This window comes from Lepidochelys kempii, chromosome 4, assembly GCF_965140265.1.
Source record: "Lepidochelys kempii isolate rLepKem1 chromosome 4, rLepKem1.hap2, whole genome shotgun sequence".
NCBI lineage: Eukaryota > Metazoa > Chordata > Testudines > Cheloniidae > Lepidochelys > Lepidochelys kempii.
The window spans coordinates 141,015,268-141,034,398 of NC_133259.1; the positions used below are offsets into that span (position 1 = coordinate 141,015,268).

The following is a 19,131-nucleotide window of genomic DNA, read 5'->3' on the forward strand; positions in this document are numbered from 1 at the left end:
AGGGTTTGGGTAGCACCAGCTTTTGTATTATTACCTCTCCCCTGTTTGACATACTAAGGCCCCTGTGTAAATAACAGGCAGGAGGCGGAACACCACTGCACTTAATGAGAAATCAATAAACTCTAGGGAGACGCTATTTTCACTACACAGGCTCTTGCCAGCAAGTTTTTGTTCTTAAAAAGGCAGTGATTGGCTCCTGCTGTTTGGAGTATTTGGGGGTGCAATTAACAAAGAAGGCATGGAGATAACACTCCCTCCATGCACCCAGGGTGTCACTGCCATCATGGTAAACATGCTGAAAGCTGCTGGAGTTTTGTCTACACTAGGGCTCCCTTCAGTGTAGCTGAACAGCTGGTTAACACCCCTGCCTCCATCTCTGATCTCCAAGGGCAGGCACCCCCAGCATTTCCAATCTCTGTCGCTCTGATGTCCGGCTACATCTCCCCTTTCCCTGTGTAATGAAAAGCGCATTTCTATGGCGTGGCTCCCCACAGAACAGCCAGCAGCTGCCTTTCAATCACTTCAGTGTATCAAAAGTACCTGGAGGTTTGTCACTTCCAGGCTCAGAGTTCAGTGGCGACTGTTTCAGCTGCCTAATGAGAGGCCCTGCAATTGTGTTTTACACACAGAAAAGTTGGGGGTCTGTGTTACAAGTTCTCCTCAGCATAGCACCATTCCCCTTCACCCCAATGGTCATCAAGTGTCCCACCCCAGTCTGGCTTGCTGTCCAGGTGACAGGGTAACTAAGTCCTCTGCATTCTGGGTTGAGAGCACCTTCTTATAGCCTTGATTTCTGAAATCACGAGTTGCAGGGATTAGTCAGAGAGCTGCAGCTCCTGCTGATTCACAACCACTGCCGTCAGGACATGAAGGCACGAAGTGCCTCACCAAATGCAGCACAGTGTGAAACTTTCTCCATGCTATGTGAACATCGCAAAGATCTTGCATGTGGTTACGCATGGGGGAACCCGACCTTTGAGTTTCCTGGATCAGACGGTTGGCAGGGGGATGCAGCTATTGGGAGAAAGGCCAACACTGGAAACTGGAGGAAACTGGTACATAGGCAAGTGCCAGTGAATGAGCCCTGGGTTCTCACCTGTTCAGAAATCTGAGACTCATTCACTCACTTTACATTCCTCAGAATTCTGCAGAGCCTGCTAATGAAAGAGCAGATAGTACCAGTGGGGATGTGTGCACCTGCCTGCTGTGGGCATAGCTGAGACCAGCCCAACTCATTTCACACCACCAGTTCTGATCACTTGTGACCTGCTACCTCTAATCAGAAGCACTGTGGTATTGAGTCTGGATGGGGAGGGGAAGCCAAACCTAGAAGTTATACTCTCCGTCCCACATGCAGCTGGCTCGCAGGGAAGGAAGTTGAGGGCTCCCTGGCTGCAGGATTCACTGACTAATTACAAGAAAGCAATTAGCAGCTCAAATATTCCAGCTTTTTCAAGGCTGCCCATGAGAGGAGAAATGCAATGTCAGTTTAATGAGGGTCCCAGATCAAAGAGGGCTGGAAGCAGCCAGTGGGCGACGTCAGCATGCTGAGCACGGCACAGAAAACACTTCCTAATGCTCCACACAACGTCAGCAAGATGTTGCCGTACTCAGAAAAGCCAACCTGGAGCTGCACAAAGGTCAGGAGAGTGGGAAAGAAGAGGGCTCTACAGAAATCCCATGAGGCTGAGAGCAGCACAAAGGCCTCTGAATGATACTGTCTGTGCATGACAACGGGCTGGAAGGGAGGCTGGGCCCCAAGAAGGCCTCAGAATTCAATACCCATTGAAGTCAATGGCAGCTGCTGGTCTCCTGTAGGGGGACACTTGGCTCCAGCAGCAAAGACAGAATTTATCTCATTGAAGAACATTTGAAGTCTCAGCATTTCAGGTGTCTGAGACTTGCTATGGCCAATGCACTGTTCACTGTCAACCCCAACCCCAAGCCTGGACAAGTCCTGTGAGGGAAGGATCACAAACCCAGTCAAGAAGAGACTGGGATCCATGCAAGCTCCAGGTTACACCCATCTGAAACAGACTAAGGAGCTCAGCAGAGAATTTGCATGGGTCTGCTGGAATTGATATAACACTAACCCACCCTGAGCCTTCTGCCCTTAACCCACGTCCATCTGCCCTGAACTACAACATATGTCTCGCCGTATGACCTTAACCCACCAGGAACCCTATTTATTTTGGATGGAACCATTTTTGCGCTTCTCACCCTGTGTGGCACGGATGAGGGGAAGCTTAGGTCTCTGGTGTGGGGTTAAGTAGCCAGGAAACTCCAGCTGCATGGTTCATAAGTCCCAGCACTCCGGAAGGCAAGAGCTTCCTTTGGCCTGCAGGCTTTGTGAGCATCCATGAGCAGTTTTTCTTTAGAAGCAGATGACCAGGTCACAGCTGAGAGGTTCTCAGTACCTTGTATCCCCCTCCCCGTTACGCAGCTGCTGAAAGGGTCCCATGGGTGCCTATGTTCAGGGTGCTTGTGGGCCTTGGTCAGATCGTTCACCTGGGATGTATTGGGCACCAGGACAGGATGGCAGGTCCCTGGCTGTGGCATCTAAATCAGTGAAGCTTTTAGCTTGTGCAGTTTCACAATCCCCTATAGCCAACAGAGGCTTCACAAGGAGGCAACGTCCCTAGCCAAATGATTATTCTGTTGTGCTCTGGATGAGCAGGTCAGATACCTGGGTGAGGATAGGCATTTCCTAAGGGGGGTGGGATGGGAGCTCTGAGAGGTGTACCCGTGTTGCTGGGGTCACCGGACAGGCCAGCATGGGAAACAGAGACACTCGGGTGTACCAGAGAACAGAGCCAGGGGCTGCTGGGGGACAGTGCAAACAGATGTTCCCTCATGGCATGGGGAGCTAGGGCTCTGAGGGAAGGGGGCAGAAAGTGATCACAGAGCTGTCCCTGGGCTTCTTTCCCTCATGCCCCCATCTGCTTCCCATTACACACAGGTTCAATGACGCTGACAAGGACTATGGGTCAGTTTGGCTCTGTGCTCATAAGAAGCTTCCAAACCCCTGGAGTACACACAACAGAGCTGGAAATAGCACTTGCAACAACAGGCTCTGGGAAGATGTTGACTGTTGCTCACCATAGAATCATAGAATATCAGGGTTGGAAGGGACCCCAGAAGGTCATCTAGTCCAACCCCCTGCTCGAAGCAGGACCAATTCCCAGTTAAATCATCCCAGCCAAGGCTTTGTCAAGCCTGACCTTAAAAACCTCTAAGGAAGGAGATTCTACCACCTCCCTAGGAACAGCCAGTCATGAAGCAGCCCTGCACCTCTGCGTGGAGCCAGGGAGTACACAGGCAGCATATAGCTGATAAGTCAGGCCAAGACAGCTACCAGACAGCATTTCTGAAACTCAGATGGTTCAGGTCTTGGCAAAGATTCAAGTGGAGATGGCTGGGATCAGGTCAAAGGGTTAGATTCTCTTTGTACTGAAACTGGTCTCTAACTACCTCATCCAGTGTTCCTCATTACTACTATTATAAATTATGCATGTAGCTCCATTACCACTCCTTTCTGCCCTCACTTCCCTGGGATGCCAAAATACACCACCCAAAAGCAAGGGTAACAAAAAACATAATGCTAGTGAGCTCAAATCCCACCTGATCCCCACCAAGCTTCCTTCACTCGCTTGGATCCCACACTCTAAAGGTCCTTGTCACAGACCGGAAGGTTCAGAGCTACAATCTCTCCCCCGCCGCAAAAGCGCTGGAGAGAAGGGTATGAAAGGAGATGCTATGACCAGCTGGGCCACACCCTGTCTGCCTCATTTACAACACTGACACAATGCCTGAGGGCAGAACTGGATACAGAATAGCTTAGCTAAGCAACTGTCCATAAGGCCATTACCCCCAAGGTCAGAGAGGAGCATTTAGGACTGAATCCGCAATCTATTCAGCAAGCAAAGCCACTTAAGGATGAGCAAGAGACAGTGCTGGTGATCTGGAGCTGGAAGAGCTTCCTCACCCATTGTGTCAGGCAAGCCAGTCAGAGCTCTCCTGAGAAACTGCACAGATTATGCCAGGAAAACAGCCCATCCACACTGCAGCAGTGAAGTGATTCTAGTGAAGGGAGTCTGAGCCTGCCAATTGTGAGAGACTCGCTGAAGAGGGGGATATCTCAAAATATACGCTTGAAACCCATCTCAGGATCAAACCAAAACCATTAAAGAGCAGAGCCTTGTCACTCCTTGAACCATGGGGTCAGACTGAACTAGTAACTCTCTGAGCAGGTGTCTTACTACTTGCTACAGTAGCTCCCGGAATTAAGGTGCTAACTCACAGGGATCAGTGTAACAGCAGCACAGAGTCCTGGGCATGCCTATCCAAACATCCCGCCAAGGGGCTGCCAGCAGCCTGAACATGCACAGACCTGAGCAGAGCGACCTGCTGGAGAGATCCTCAGGCAGACTCCAAACAGAGAACATAGCAGAGCCAGAGGCTCAGTGAGCCTCACAGCACCACTCTGCCATGCCCGTCACTCCAGATTCGCTGCCTCCAGCAGCACTTGTCAGTGAGAACCAAGAACGGGAGGACAACACTGTCCTCAGATCCCAGCAGGCCCCTCCACTGAGAGGCGAGCTGAGCTTCAGCCGCCATTGCTCCTCTACACTATTGGTTTACAGTCATCCCCACTGACTTCCCGCTGCCGCAAGAGCGTCACTGTCAGCAGGACACAGAGCGTAGACCCAGCGGTTTGCAGTCTGGGCAGTCCCCCTTGGGCTAAGCTGCCATGCACTAACTCCCTGTTATTCCAGTTTCCCCAGACTCGCATTCAGCCCCTGGTTTCTAACCCCTGCCCTGGCCCCTGCCCAGTGGGACTGATTTATCTCTAGCCAATTTATCAAGTTTCAGAGTAACAGCCGTGTTAGTCTGTATTCGCAGACAGACTAACACGGCTGTTACTCTGAAATCTCCCTACATAGAATCATAGAATCATAGAATATCAGGGTTGGAAGGGACCCCAGAAGGTCATCTAGTCCAACCCCCTGCTCAAAGCAGGACCAATTCCCAGTTAAATCATCCCAGCCAGGGCTTTGTCAAGCCTGACCTTAAAAACCTCTAAGGAAGGAGATTCTACCACCTCCCTAGGTAACGCATTCCAGTGTTTCACCACCCTCTTAGTGAAAAAGTTTTTCCTAATATCCAATCTAAACCTCCCCCACTGCAACTTGAGACCATTACTCCTCGTTCTGTCATCTGCTACCATTGAGAACAGTCTAGAGCCATCCTCTTTGGAACCCCCTTTCAGGTAGTTGAAAGCAGCTATCAAATCCCCCCTCATTCTTCTCTTCTGCAGGCTAAACAATCCCAGCTCCCTCAGCCTCTCCTCATAACTCATGTGTTCCAGTCCCCTAATCATTTTTGTTGCCCTTCGCTGGACTCTCTCCAATTTATCCACATCCTTCTTGAAGTGTGGGGCCCAAAACTGGACACAGTACTCCAGATGAGGCCTCACCAATGTCGAATAGAGGGGAACGATCACGTCCCTCGATCTGCTCGCTATGCCCCTACTTATACATCCCAAAATGCCATTGGCCTTCTTGGCAACAAGGGCACACTGCTGACTCATATCCAGCTTCTCGTCCACTGTCACCCCTAGGTCCTTTTCTGCAGAACTGCTGCCTAGCCATTCGGTCCCTAGTCTGTAGCTGTGCATTGGGTTCTTCCGTCCTAAGTGCAGGACCCTGCACTTATCCTTATTGAACCTCATCAGATTCCTTTTGGCCCAATCTTCCAATTGGTCTAGGTCCTTCTGTAGCCTATCCCTCCCCTCCAGCGTATCTACCACTCCTCCCAGTTTAGTATCATCCGCAAATTTGCTGAGAGTGCAATCCACACCATCCTCCAGATCATTTATGAAGATATTGAATAAAACCGGCCCCAGGACCGACCCCTGGGGCACTCCACTTGATACCGGCTGCCAACTAGACATGGAGCCATTGATCACTACCCGTTGAGCCCGACAATTTAGCCAGCTTTCTACCCACCTTATGGTGCATTCATCCAGCCCATACTTCCTTAACTTGCTGACAAGAATACTATGGGAGACCGTGTCAAAAGCTTTGCTAAAGTCAAGAAACAATACATCCACTGCTTTCCCTTCATCCACAGAACCAGTAATCTCATCATAAAAGGCGATTAGATTAGTCAGGCATGACCTTCCCTTGGTGAATCCATGCTGGCTGTTCCTGATCACTTTCCTCTCATGCAAGTGCTTCAGGATTGATTCTTTGAGGACCTGCTCCATGATTTTTCCAGGGACTGAGGTGAGGCTGACTGGCCTGTAGTTCCCAGGATCTTCCTTCTTCCCTTTTTTAAAGATTGGCACTACATTAGCCTTTTTCCAGTCATCCGGGACTTCCCCGGTTCGCCACGAGTTTTCAAAGATAAGTTTGAAAACCCCACAATGTGCATGATACAAGAGTATCATAGAGTTTACAATGTGCATGATAATCAAGGTGGGCCATTTCCAGCACAAATACAGGTTTTCTCACCCCCCCACCCCCATACACACACAAACTCACTCTCCTGCTGGTAATAGCTCATCCAAAGTGACCACTCTCCTTACAATGTGCATGATAATCAAGGTGGGCCATTTCCAGCATAAATCCAAGTTTAACCAGAACGTCGGGGGGGGGGGGGCAGGGGGGTAGAAAAAAACAAGGGGAAATAGGCTACCTTGCATAATGACTTAGCCACTCCCAGTCTCTATTTAAGCCTAAATTAATAGTATCCAATTTGCAAATGAATTCCAATTCAGCAGTTTCTCGCTGGAGTCTGGATTTGAAGTTTTTTTGTTGTAAGATAGCGACCTTCATGTCTGTGATTGCGTGACCAGAGAGATTGAAGTGTTCTCCGACTGGTTTATGAATGTTATAATTCTTGACATCTGATTTGTGTCCATTTATTCTTTTACGTAGAGATTGTCCAGTTTGACCAATGTACATGGCAGAAGGGCATTGCTGGCACATGATGGCATATATCACATTGGTGGATGTGCAGGTGAACGAGCCTCTGATAGTGTGGCTGATGTTATTAGGCCCTTTGATGGTGTCCCCTGAATAGATATGTGGGCACAGTTGGCAACCGGCTTTGTTGCAAGGATAAGTTCCTGGGTTAGTGGTTCTGTTGTGTGGTATGTGGTTGTTGGTGAGTATTTGCTTCAGGTTGGGGGGCTGTCTGTAGGCAAGGACTGGCCTGTCTCCCAAGATTTGTGAGAGTGTTGGGTCATCCTTCAGGATAGGTTGTAGATCCTTAATAATGCGTTGGAGGGGTTTTAGTTGGGGGCTGAAGGTGACGGCTAGTGGTGTTCTGTTATTTTCTTTGTTAGGCCTATCCTGTAGTAGGTGACTTCTGGGAACTCTTCTGGCTCTATCAATCTGTTTCTTCACTTCCGCAGGTGGGTATTGTAGTTGTAAGAATGCTTGATAGAGATCTTGTAGGTGTGTGTCTCTGTCTGAGGGGTTGGAGCAAATGAAGTTGTATCGCAGAGCTTGGCTGTAGACGATGGATCGTGTGGTGTGGTCAGGGTGAAAGCTGGAGGCATGTAGGTAGGAATAGCAGTCAGTAGGTTTCCGCTATAGGGTGGTGTTTATGTGACCATTGTTTATTAGCACTGTAGTGTCCAGGAAGTGGATCTCTTGTGTGGACTGGACCAGACTGAGGTTGATGGTGGGATGGAAATTGTTGAAATCATGGTGGAATTCCTCAAGGGCTTCTTTTCCATGGGTCCAGATGATGCAGATGTCATCAATGTAGCGCAAGTAGAGTAGGGGCGTTAGGGGACGAGAGCTGAGGAAGCGTTGTTCTAAGTCAGCCATAAAAATGTTGGCATACTGTGGGGCCATGCGGGTACCCATAGCAGTGCCGCTGATCTGAAGGTATACATTTATCAAGTTCTTTCTTCATTTTGAACCCCTCCCCCACCTGCTGGCACATCAGATCTGCTCCCCACATCAAGGCACTGGCTAACCAAGTGAGCCATGGGGCCATCTTGCCTCGTAGCTCCTCACCTACTTGATTAGGCCATTTCACCAAATAGTCCAGCCGGGCCCTAACTCTGATGCACCAGTTGAGCAGCGCTGTGCTCCAGGGTACGTCTATGCAGCCCATGAAAGCAAGGCTCTCATTCAGCCCAGGTCAACGGACGCGGGCTAGCGGGGCTGCAAGCAGTGCTCTGAAATAGCTGAGCCGATAACCATCTGAGGCTGCGGCTCAGGCTGGAGCCTGGACTCTGAAGCCTAGGAAGCGGGGGTGGGCCTCAGAGCCTGAGCCACTGGATAGACATACCCAGGATTCTGCAAAGCACTCCCTACTCAGCTATTTCTAGAGCATGAGCCCCAGGAGCCCAAGTCTGTTGCCCAACGCTGGGAGGCTTGCACCCACTGGCTGTGTGGACAGAGACTCTATGACCAGCTGATGCCCTGAACCCTGAGATTTAATCCGCTCTGCATTCTTGGCATGCAGAACTCCAAACCGGACAGTCTCTACGCAAAAAAATAAATGGATACAAATCAGACATCAAGAATTGTAACATTCAAAAACCAGCAGGAGAACACTTCAATCTCCCTGGACACTCAACAACAGACATAAAAGTGGCAATTCTTCAACAACAAAACTTCAAAAACAGACTCCAACGAGAAACTGCAGAACTGGAATTAATTTGCAAACTGGACACCATCAAATTAGGTCTGAATACAGACTGGGAGTGCATGGGTCACTACAAAAACTAATTTCCCTCTCCTGATACCCACATCTTCTTGTCAACTGTTTGAAATTGGCCACCTTGATTGCATTGGCTTCATTAGCACTACGAAAGTGATTTTCCCTCCCTTGGTATTCACCCCTTTTGAATAGGCCACTTCCACCTTAACTGAATTGGCTTGTTAGCACTGACCCCTCTCTTGGTAAGGCAACTCCCATCTTTTCATGTGCTGTGTATTTATACTTGTCTACTGTATTTTCCACTCCATGCATCTGATGAAATGGGTTTTAGCCCACAAAAGCTTATGCCCAAATAAATTTGTTAGTCTCTAAGGTGCCACAAGGACTCCTCGTTGTTTTTACAGACTAACACGGCTACCACTCTGAAGCAGAACTCCAATGGTGATTCAGGCCCAGCAAGTAAACCTTGTTCCTGGAAGGAGCCCAGCTCCCTTCACCTGTCCTCAGAACTCACATTCTTCAACCTCGAGATGTCCCTACGGCCCCACCTCCACAGAAGGAACCTCCCACTACGAGATGAGGCCCAGCCGTCTGCCAGCACCCCATGAGGGTCGACCCAGGACTCCACCCTGCCACAGTATCTGCTCCTACCATGAATTCCCCATGTGCCGTGTTCGGTCTTGGGCTGAAGGATTTTCCAGGGGTTCTGTGTAACACCGAGAGCCTCATCCTGATCAAGCTGCTGCAGGATGAATAGCACCAATAGCAGGGGACTCTCATGAGAAGCTCTTACCACCCCACCTCTTAGCACCCCAGCACACTCTTTTACACTCACCAGGGCCCGTTCAGGGGCCAGGCTCACTCCAAGATGCCTGCAGCCCCCCAGAACCGCACAGAGCAAGCAGTGGTACTCACTCTTAGGTCGTGCTCCTGGTCGAGGACAATCACCCTGCGATTGACAGTGCGCAGCAGCTGCTCCAGAATCATCTGCACATGCCCCTTCACCTTCCTCTGAAAGGCAAGACACACGTCATGTCCAGAGTCCGGGCAGCCCTGCCCTGGTCTCACTCCTGGGATCACCATGCAGGAGACAGAAAGGGAGGTCACCTGGCAGTTATACTCCTTTGCATGGTGAGTACTCAGAGTGCCCCAGGGGCTGTGTCAAACGCAGCTTTGGCACTGTAAAAGGGACCTCCCCCAGCAATGGCAGCAGCCGACAGACAGCACAAGAGGAATCATGCAGGTGGCCCCACTCACAGCTGGGAGGGGCTGCTCAAAGGGCAACTCAGCCTGCATTTGAGAGCTGGGACTAAAGCACGGAATTCTCTCTCCACACCTTAGAAACAGATGGCTGCTCGCTCCTAAGCTACTGGCTGACCTCGTGCACCCACATAAGAACATAAAAGAGTGGCCAGACTGGGTCAGACCAATGGTCCATCTAGCCCAGGGGTGGCCAACCTGTGGCTCCAGAGCCACATGGGCTCTTCAGAAGTTAATAGGTGGCTCCTTGTCTAGGCACCGACTCCGGGGCTGGATCTACAGGCACCAACTTTCCAGTGTGCCGGGGAGCGCTCACTGCTCAGCCCCTGGCTCTGCCACAGGCCCTGCCCCCACTCCACCCCTTCCTGCCCCCTCCCCTGAGCCTGCTGTGCCCTCGCTGCTTCACATCTGCCACCACTGAGAACAGCCAAGCTCCATCCTCTTTCGAACCCCCCTTCAGGTAGTTGAAGGCTGCTATGAAATCCCCCCTCACTTTAAATAACCCCAGTTAGGATGGAAGAATCCCATACACTGCCACAGGCTGGGGATCAACTGGCTAAGCAGCAGTTCTGCGGAAAAGGACCTGGGGGTGACAGTGGACGAGAAGCTGGATAGGAGTCAACAGTGTGCCCTTGTTGCCAAGAAGGCTAATGGCATATTGGGCTGCATTAGTAGGAGCATTGCCAGCGTATCAAGGGAAGTGATTATTTCTCTCCATTTGGCACTGGTGAGGCCACATCTGGAGTATTGCTGTTCTCAGTGGAGGAGGAGGCTGTTCTCAGTGGGGGCAGATGACAGAACGAGGAGTAATGGTCTCCAGTTGCAGTGGGGGAGGTCTAGGTTGGATATGAGGAAACACTATTTCACTAGGAGGGTGGTGAAGCACTGGAATGTGTTCCCTAGGGAGGTGGTGGAATCTCCTTCCTTAAAGGTTTTTAAGGCCTGGCTTGACAAAGCCCTGGCTGGGATGATTGAGTTGGGGTTGGTCCTGCTTTGAGCTGGGGGTTGGACTAGATGACCTCCTGAGGTCTCTTCCAACCCGAAGATTCTGTGATTCTATGACATGTGACAGGTTTCAGAGTAACAGCCGTGTTAGTCTGTATTTGCAAAAAGAAAAGGAGTACTTGTGGCACCTTAGAGACTAACCAATTTATTTGAGCATAAGCTTTCGTGAGCTACAGCTCACTTCATCGGATGCATGAAGATGCATCATCGGATACTTCATCGGATGCATGTGAAGTACTCCAAATTCTTGACACACAGAAAATGACAATGTTGCCTCCCAGTCTATCTGATAAATATCTGTGAATTATGATTTATTCAGAGATATTGTATCAAGAAGGTTTCAAATAATCCCAGAGTAATATTGCCTAAAATTTAGAAACATCAAAAAACATGATAAAATAAGTCATGGGAAATAAATTTATAAAATGTGTGATCATTTAAGGAAATGGATGAGATATAAAGAGGCAGAGGACTATGAAAATCTGCTATACCTATTTAGCCAAGAGAAGTTCTTTGATGCCTGGGGCTGGCTGAAGTAAGAGCTGCAGTGTGGGATAAATCCCCAGCGACTAAAAGATGCAGCCCATGCAGCTGATCTATTTGTGCAAGCGAGGCCATTTGTGAAGCGCAGGTCTGAGGAATGGGAAACACCCAGCGTAAAGGGGGGGGGGTCCCGCTTTGTCCCAGGTGAGGGGTTGGGTCTGAGCCCCTACCACTCCGGAAATGGTTGCCTCAAGGTTTCCGGCCCAGAGTGATGGCCTGAGAAGGCGTTATTTGTGTAAATCAACTCAACAGCTGAGGAAGCAGTGTGCTTTGTATGTGGAATCCAGGCAGGGATGCCTGCGGTGATCACAGGTAATTGTCTGTTCTGCACTGTGACACTACATCCCATATTCTCCATAGAGATATTCCTATGATATGAATATGGCATAACTAAGATGTGCTTTAGGCAAGATGGGTCATGTGATGTATCATTGGAAAGGTTCTGATTTACTGAATGTGATTATCCCATTTGTATGTATGTTTCATTTCTGTATCTGAAGTTAGGAATACTGACTATGTAACAATTACAAGTGCAGGTTTCAGAGTAGCATCCAGTGAAGTGAGCTGTAGCTCACGAAAGCTTATGCTCAAATAAATTTGTTAGTCTCTAAGGTGCCACAAGTCCTCCTTTTCTTTTTGCAATTACAAGTGCGTTTATACCTGGGGAATGCCCACCAGACAGAATGCAATAAGCCTGAATGGGCCATTAGGGAGAACAATAGGACTTTGAAGATGCTAATCTACCACCTTCCTGAGAAGCTCTTCCTGGGATGCTGCAAACAATATTTGACTCCTGGCTGCTTTGACACTGCAGGGTCATGTGATCCTGTCACCTGGTACTGGACTCCATCTTGGACCCCTAGTATTTTTCCTCTGATAAGGGTGGGGGATAAAGCTGGGAAACAAAGGATTCCCACCATATGTAAATCCTATTTAAGGCAGGGAAGTGAGTTAATCAGGGGTCATTCCTCACTGAATCCCTGTCCAGGATGACTGCTGGAAACAGATGATCTAAGAAACAAAGACAAAGGTGGTGGGGAAGGACTGAACCTGGGCTGGAAAAGGTGTCTGGTCTGTGAAAGAAATACCTAGAGTTTTAAGCTGCAAGCAAAAGCAGCTTGTCTTCAAGAACCTCTGTAATCTGCCATAAAGCAACATTTAGGGTGAAAAGAAAAGGAGTACTTGTGGCACCTTAGAGACTAACCAATTTATTTGAGCATAAGGTTTCGTGAGCTACAGCTCACTTCATCGGATGCATACTGTGGAAAATACAGAAGATGCTTTTATACACACAAACCATGAAAAAATGGGTGTTTACCACTACAAAAGGTTTTCTCTCCCCCCACCCCACTCTCCTGTTGGTAATAGCTTATCTAAAGTGATCACTCTCCTTTCAATGTGTATGATAATCAAGGTGGGCCATTTCCAGCACAAATCCAGGTTTTCTGCTCCCCCACCCCTTTTTTCCACACACACAGACCAACCCACTCTCCTGTTGGTAATAAACTGGTTACTCTCTAAGGTGCCACAAGTACTCCTTTTCTTTTTGCGAATACAGACTAACACGGCTGTTACTCTGAAACCTGTCATTTAGGGTGAGAAACTACCACTTTTAACCAGTTTCTTTAGTGTATTAAGCTTAGTTTGCGTGTTTGTTTTTATTTGCTCAGTGATCTGCTTTGATCTATTTGCTATCCCTTATCACTTAAAATCTATCTTTTGTAGTTAATGAACTTGTTTTTGTTTTCTCTAAACCCCGTTTGTGAAATCTATAACTGGGGGGTGCAAAAAGCTGTGCATATCTTCCTCCACACTGATGGAGGGAGTGAATTTCATGAGTTTAAATTGTACAGTTTTCTGTGCAGTGCAAGCCAATACAATTTTGGGTTTACACTCCAGAGGGGGTGTGCATTTGAGTGCTGGGCAATTCCCTAGCCAAGTCTTCCCATGCAGAGCTGATTTCAGTGTCTGTGTCTTTCTGCAGCTGGGTGTGTCCCTACCTGTGTGTGTGCTGGAGGAGGCTTGAGGGCCTGACTCAGCAGGACAGTGTAAGAGAGCCCAGGCTGGTGGAACAGGCAGGCTCAGTTGTACCCCAGTACACCAGGTGGCACCCTGGAGTGGGGGGGTAACCCATCACATGCCCTCCTGGAGGTGGACAGAGTTTATTAAAGAGGCCAGTGTAAATGGCAGAATGTTCCAAGAGTGGAAGCACACAGTGCCCAGATTATACTTGGTAGGAAAGATCTGACTAAAGAATCAGATATGCTTGCAGGGGAGAGATATGAAACCACTTGTACCTTTGGCTCATGCCTAACTAGACTGGGAAGGTTTAAAAGATGCTTGGAAGGTGGGGCTCTCCATAAGATACCCGTGGATGTGTTGGTGGGAGAATGATATTATTTCACTGTCTAGGGCTGATAATATTGGGAATCCCTCTTGCTGTGGCTATGTCCTGGCTTGCAGACACACCCCCAGCAGAGGGGAGGTGAAAACTCCACACCCTTAGCATCAGAGATTAGCTATATGTCTACGAGGAGTTGGAAGAACAACCATGCCGCATCAGACCAATCGTCCATCTAGCCCAGTATCTTTTTTTTGAGATGGGGCCACTAGAGCTGCAGGCAGTATTCAAGCTGTGGGCGTGCCACGGATTCATAGAGTGGCACTGTGCATTACCTCTCTTATCTTTATTGGTTCCTAATGGCTCCTAACCATTAGTTTAAAAAAAAAAGAAAGAAAAAAAAGCTGCCCTGCACGTTGAGCCAATGTTTTGAGAGAACCAGTCGTGCTGATTCATTAGAACGGCCAGGCTGGGTCAGACTGAGAGTCCATCCACCCCTGGAGTCCTGTCTGCCGACCACGGCCAGTGCCGGAGCCCCTGAGGGAGTGAACAGAGCAGGGACTCACCAAGGGATCCATCCCGTCGCCCATGCCCAGCATCTGGCAAACAGAGGCCAGGGACCCCATCCCTGCCCATCCCGGCTAATAGCCATTGATGGACCTGTCCTCCATGAACTTATCTAGTTCTTTTTTTAACCCTGTTATAGTCTTGGCCTTCACAACATCCTCTGGCAAGGTGCTCCACAGGTTGACTGCGCGTTGTGTGAAGAAATACTTCCTGCTGCTTATTAATTTCATTTAGTGACCCCTAGTGCTTGTGTTATGAGAAGGAGTAAACAACACTTCTTTATTCACTTTCTCTACACCAGTCATGATTTTAATAGATCTCAATCATATCTCCCCTTAGCCATCTCTTTTCCGAGCTGAAAAGTCCCAGTCTGATTAATCTCTCCTCATATGGAAGCCGTTCCAGACCCCAATCATTTTTGTTGCCCTTTTCTGAACCTTTTCCAATTCCAATATATCTTTTTTGAGATGGGGTCCGCACATCCACACACAGTATTCAAGATATGGGCGTACCATGGATTTATATAGAGGCAACATGATATTTTCTGTCCTATTATCTATCCCTTTCTTAATTATTCCCAGCATTCTGTTCACTTTTTTGACTGCCGCTGCACATTGAGTGGATGTTTTCAGAGAACTATCCACAATGACTCCTAGATCTCTTTCTTGAGTGGTAACAGCTAATTTAGACCCCATCTTTTTTATGCATAGTTGGGAATTACTTTTTTCAATAAAAAAGTGGCACCTTAGAGACTAACCAATTTATTTGAGCATAAGCTTTCGTGAGCTACAGCTCACTTCATCGGATGCATACTGTGGAAAGTGTAGATCTTTGCAGTTCATTGTATTACAAATGCAGATGTTTACACAGCACTGTGAGATTGTATGGAACTTCTTTAGTAGAATGACAAGATTAATGCAATTTCTGGAAGTTCAAAGGTCTTTCTGGAACAATAGGTATGAAGTGAATTTCCTTAGGAAATACCTTGAGGTGAGGGGAATGCAAATCCTCCCCCTCTGAAGCCAATCTTTCGAAGATATGCCCCGAGGAGAGAGACCCTTTCTATACTAACTACTTGCTTCTGGAAACTCCAGTTCAAGGAGCCCTGAAGTGTATAAAAAGGAAACTGAAGATGTCATGCGTGTTCTTGTTTCAAGCTGAAGATCTGATTAACTTGTAACCACAAGGTGTCCCTAAGGTGAGGTATTAAAAGTCTGCACTTGACCATTTTCCATGGTTCCTAACTTCTGATTAATATTTATTAACAACTAATACCCCATCTTGTGCTTTATCTGTTAGGACACTGATCCATAAGCAAATTAAAGATGTATTATTCTTCCCACAGGATTCCAAGAAATCCGATAAGTTTAGAAAATGAAGGTCTGATTGCCCTGAACAAAGCCAATCATAGTACACATCTGAACTTCTCAGTCATACAGTTCTGCTGATGCACCAGACATCCAACCCCCAGACCCACTATTACAGTCCCGGTCTCCCCACCCCATTGCTTGGCAGGAGCCCCATCTCCACCACCTCTCAAACTCAAGGTGACAGCAAATGAAAGGCTGGGGGCTGAAGTGAGAAGCAGGTGGGCTTCTCCCAGGTGCTCAGGCTGCCCCTACTCTTCCTCTCTCCTACTGTATTTCAAAACTTCCCAGAGGAGTGCTCACCAGCTCAGAGTCCTCCCTGTGCTGTCTCTCTTCTCCACTCAGACGTGTCAGCCGTTCTTCTGCTCTCTGGAACCAACAATATCAAACAAATTCATCCTTACAATCAAGCTAAGAGTCATTATCATTGGCTCATTTCACCATACAACCTTCGGGCAGGGCTGTGCTTCCCTTGTATACCTTTCCCTCTCTGGGATGCATTTCCAAAATGTGGCATGGCACCTGCTGCCTTTCAGAGAGGAAATCTGTCCTACTCCTAGGAGTGTTGATACAGCTCTCTGCTTCATACTGGAAGGAGATGGGTAAGACCCTCCCACAGGATTTTGGCATGGCTGAGCTGACAGGGGCTGCTCTGTTAAAAGGGACATTATACTCAGGCCTCTTCTGCCAATCCCCACTGAGTAGCCAATGCTGGCATCCTTCAGAAGGTGGATGTCTCAACCAGCTCCACTCTGCTCATCTCTGCATCTGCCAGGGGAATAGTTGTATTAGAGGAAAGTTGGGGCTCAGAGTGTCCAGGCCTTGTCCCCTCACTTCACCTTATAAAGGAGCTCCTTGAGCAAAGGACTGTACCATGTACCTTGAAGTGATGTATTATGGGAGCCTCATAAAGTTGCAATTGAATGGGCAGGAACTGGAGGGTTCAGAGGGTGTGGTCTAATCAGAGCAGCTTTTGGCTAATTTTCAAAGGTAAACTGATCAGAAGCAAGTCTGATGGATGAGGGGCACTCCTGGTGCTTGTGCGTGGCAGCTGGTGAACATTACGCTGCCCGAGTAGCAAACAGCGGTGGTGCTGATGTAGGCAGGGCTCAGATATTGCAGTGCCGAGTGCGAGAGGCAGCTCTCTCTCTGAGTGTGGACCTTAAAGACAGCGGCTCCAATTGACCCTCACAGGGGAGCTAGTCTGGAGCTCATTCCTTCTCAGAGGACACTCTGAGCTCTATTCCTGGCTCTGCCACAGCCTCCATGTGACACCTTGGGCAAGTCACTTCATTTCTCTGGGCCTAGTGCTAATAGCCCTTTGTTCCTCTCCACCTTTGTCTGTCTTGCCTATTTAGATTGTCAGCTCTCCATGTCACAGACTGTCTCCTGTTATGTATCTATACAGCAGCCAGCCAATGGGTGACCTCAGCTGGAGCTTTGAGACTCTACAAACAAATTTTAAAAAATGTAATAATTCCATTTGCTCTGTCCTGTAACTCACATGGGCTGGGCAACTTCCCCTAGGTCTAATACATGGGGAGAAGGGTCAGTCCACTGGGAGGGAGATAAATTGACAAAGTTTTAAAGGGGTTTCCCACCAGGGCTCCATGATGCTTTGGACCTTCTATTTTCCCATGGGGTGGGGAGACCCCATGGGGAGGGTTTGCAGGTATGGTCAGGAATTATAGGGCTTCTCTAGGGCTTGCAGGGGACTATGGTATTAGGCACCCAACACTGCAGTGGGGGCCGTGGCTTGGTCCATCAAATCATGATGGTTTGACTCAGGTATAATTGCTGTGGTTTCATCTCTGAAGGCTTTGGCAGCTCCATCTTGTTTAATGGGAAAGTGCCTGGGACAGTTGGCTAGTCCCAGACAACCCCTGCTATGCCCCGTGTGTCTCTTTCCCCCTAGGTCTGTAGAAGGAGGGGGAATGTCAGCCTGAGCCCCAATATTTGTCCCCACAAGGGAGCTTTGTGCTCAGCCTAGCTCAAGCCCATCTGACCATGTGAGGCCAACACCACGGCTGGACAGGGCTGACAGCTAGCACTTAGGGTAATGGGGGTTTTACCTTCTGGGCTTTGTACAGCACCTCCAGGATATTGCTGAGCAGATCAATGCAAGCCTCCTCCTCCTCTCCCTTCTCAATCAGCTCCCGGAGGATGGGGATTGTAGTATGCAGCAGCATCTCTCGACACTCTGCACAGATAGACAGAGATATTAGTTGTGGGATGGGAAGGGGGCAAACACAGACATCTCACCGTCCTGGGGAGGGAGTGGGCCAGAGAGAGGCAGACGTTCAGGCTCGGGTTGGAGCCCAGGCTCTACGACCCTTCCCCCTTGTGGGTCCCAGAGCCTGAGCCCAAAGGTCTCCATTGCAATTAAATGGCCCCCCAGCCCAAGCCCCACAAGCCCGAGCCAGCTGACATGGGCCAGCTGTGAGCGTTTAATTGCACTGTAAACATGGAGAATTCACCACCTCCCCAGGGAAGCTGTTCCAGGGTTAATTCCCCGAGTGTTAAAAACGTGCCTCTTATTTCTATTCTGAATTTGTCTGGTTTCAGCTTCCAGGTACTGGACCTTGTTCCGCCTTTGTCTGCTAGATCAGAAATCTTTGCTCATCTAAGTACTTGCAGGCCCTGACCAAGTCACCTCTTGTGCTACTTCTGTCTTGGATAAACTAAATAGCCTGAGCTGCTTCAGACACTTATCAACAGTCGTGGCTGTGAAACCTTCATTTCTTTATTGTTTTGTCCTTATGGCCCCCATTTCTCTACTGTTTGTCTGTATGGTCTCTGTCTGGCTCTGAGATTGTTTCTGTCTCTTGCATAACTAATCTTGCTTGGTGTAAATCAATTAAGGTGGTGGGGTATGATAGGATTGGTTAGAAAATTGTTTAGTAATAACTTAGTACAATGATTGGTTAAGGTACAGCTAGGCAAGACTCAAGTTTCACTGTGTAAACTGGGGTCCAAAAGGAATTTCTAAGGAACCAACTCCAGGACACAGCCCCGAGAGCAGAGCTGCCAGACCTCAACACTCTGCCAATGACACCGTGCAGAAACTGGAGTTCCCCAGATGACCTGATCCTGACTGGCCATCAAGAAAAGTTCATATGTCTTCTTGGGAGTGTTGAGCATTGTATGCTTAGCGTGTGCCTTCTGTTTTGGTGATTGTTAATAAATAGAGGTTAAGTAGGACATTACTTTGTACGGCTCTTCCACTGGTAAAAGACCCCGCAGACCCGCAGAGAGTAAGATTACTCCTTGAGCCCAGGGAAGGGTAAACGTGCGTGCCCTATAGCATAAGGTTATCGCCTGAGCTCTAGGGACTGGCTAAAGGTGGGTGCCCCTAGAGTATGT

At 48.6% G+C, this 19,131-nt stretch overlaps 1 protein-coding gene across 1 annotated transcript in view; it reads right to left on the bottom strand.

Annotated features, from left to right (window-relative positions):
* Window positions 1-9,543: 9,543 nt before the first annotated feature.
* Window positions 9,544-19,131, bottom strand: part of LOC140911001 (dedicator of cytokinesis protein 2-like) — a 208,904-nt gene continuing 199,316 nt past the window's right edge. Inside the window, exons 26-28 of the mRNA XM_073343213.1 lie at window positions 17,841-17,968; window positions 16,072-16,137; window positions 9,544-9,696 (exon numbers count right to left, since the gene is read on the bottom strand). Of these exons, the coding sequence (XP_073199314.1) occupies window positions 9,544-9,696; window positions 16,072-16,137; window positions 17,841-17,968 (347 nt within the window). The remainder of the gene's footprint in view (window positions 9,697-16,071; window positions 16,138-17,840; window positions 17,969-19,131) is intronic.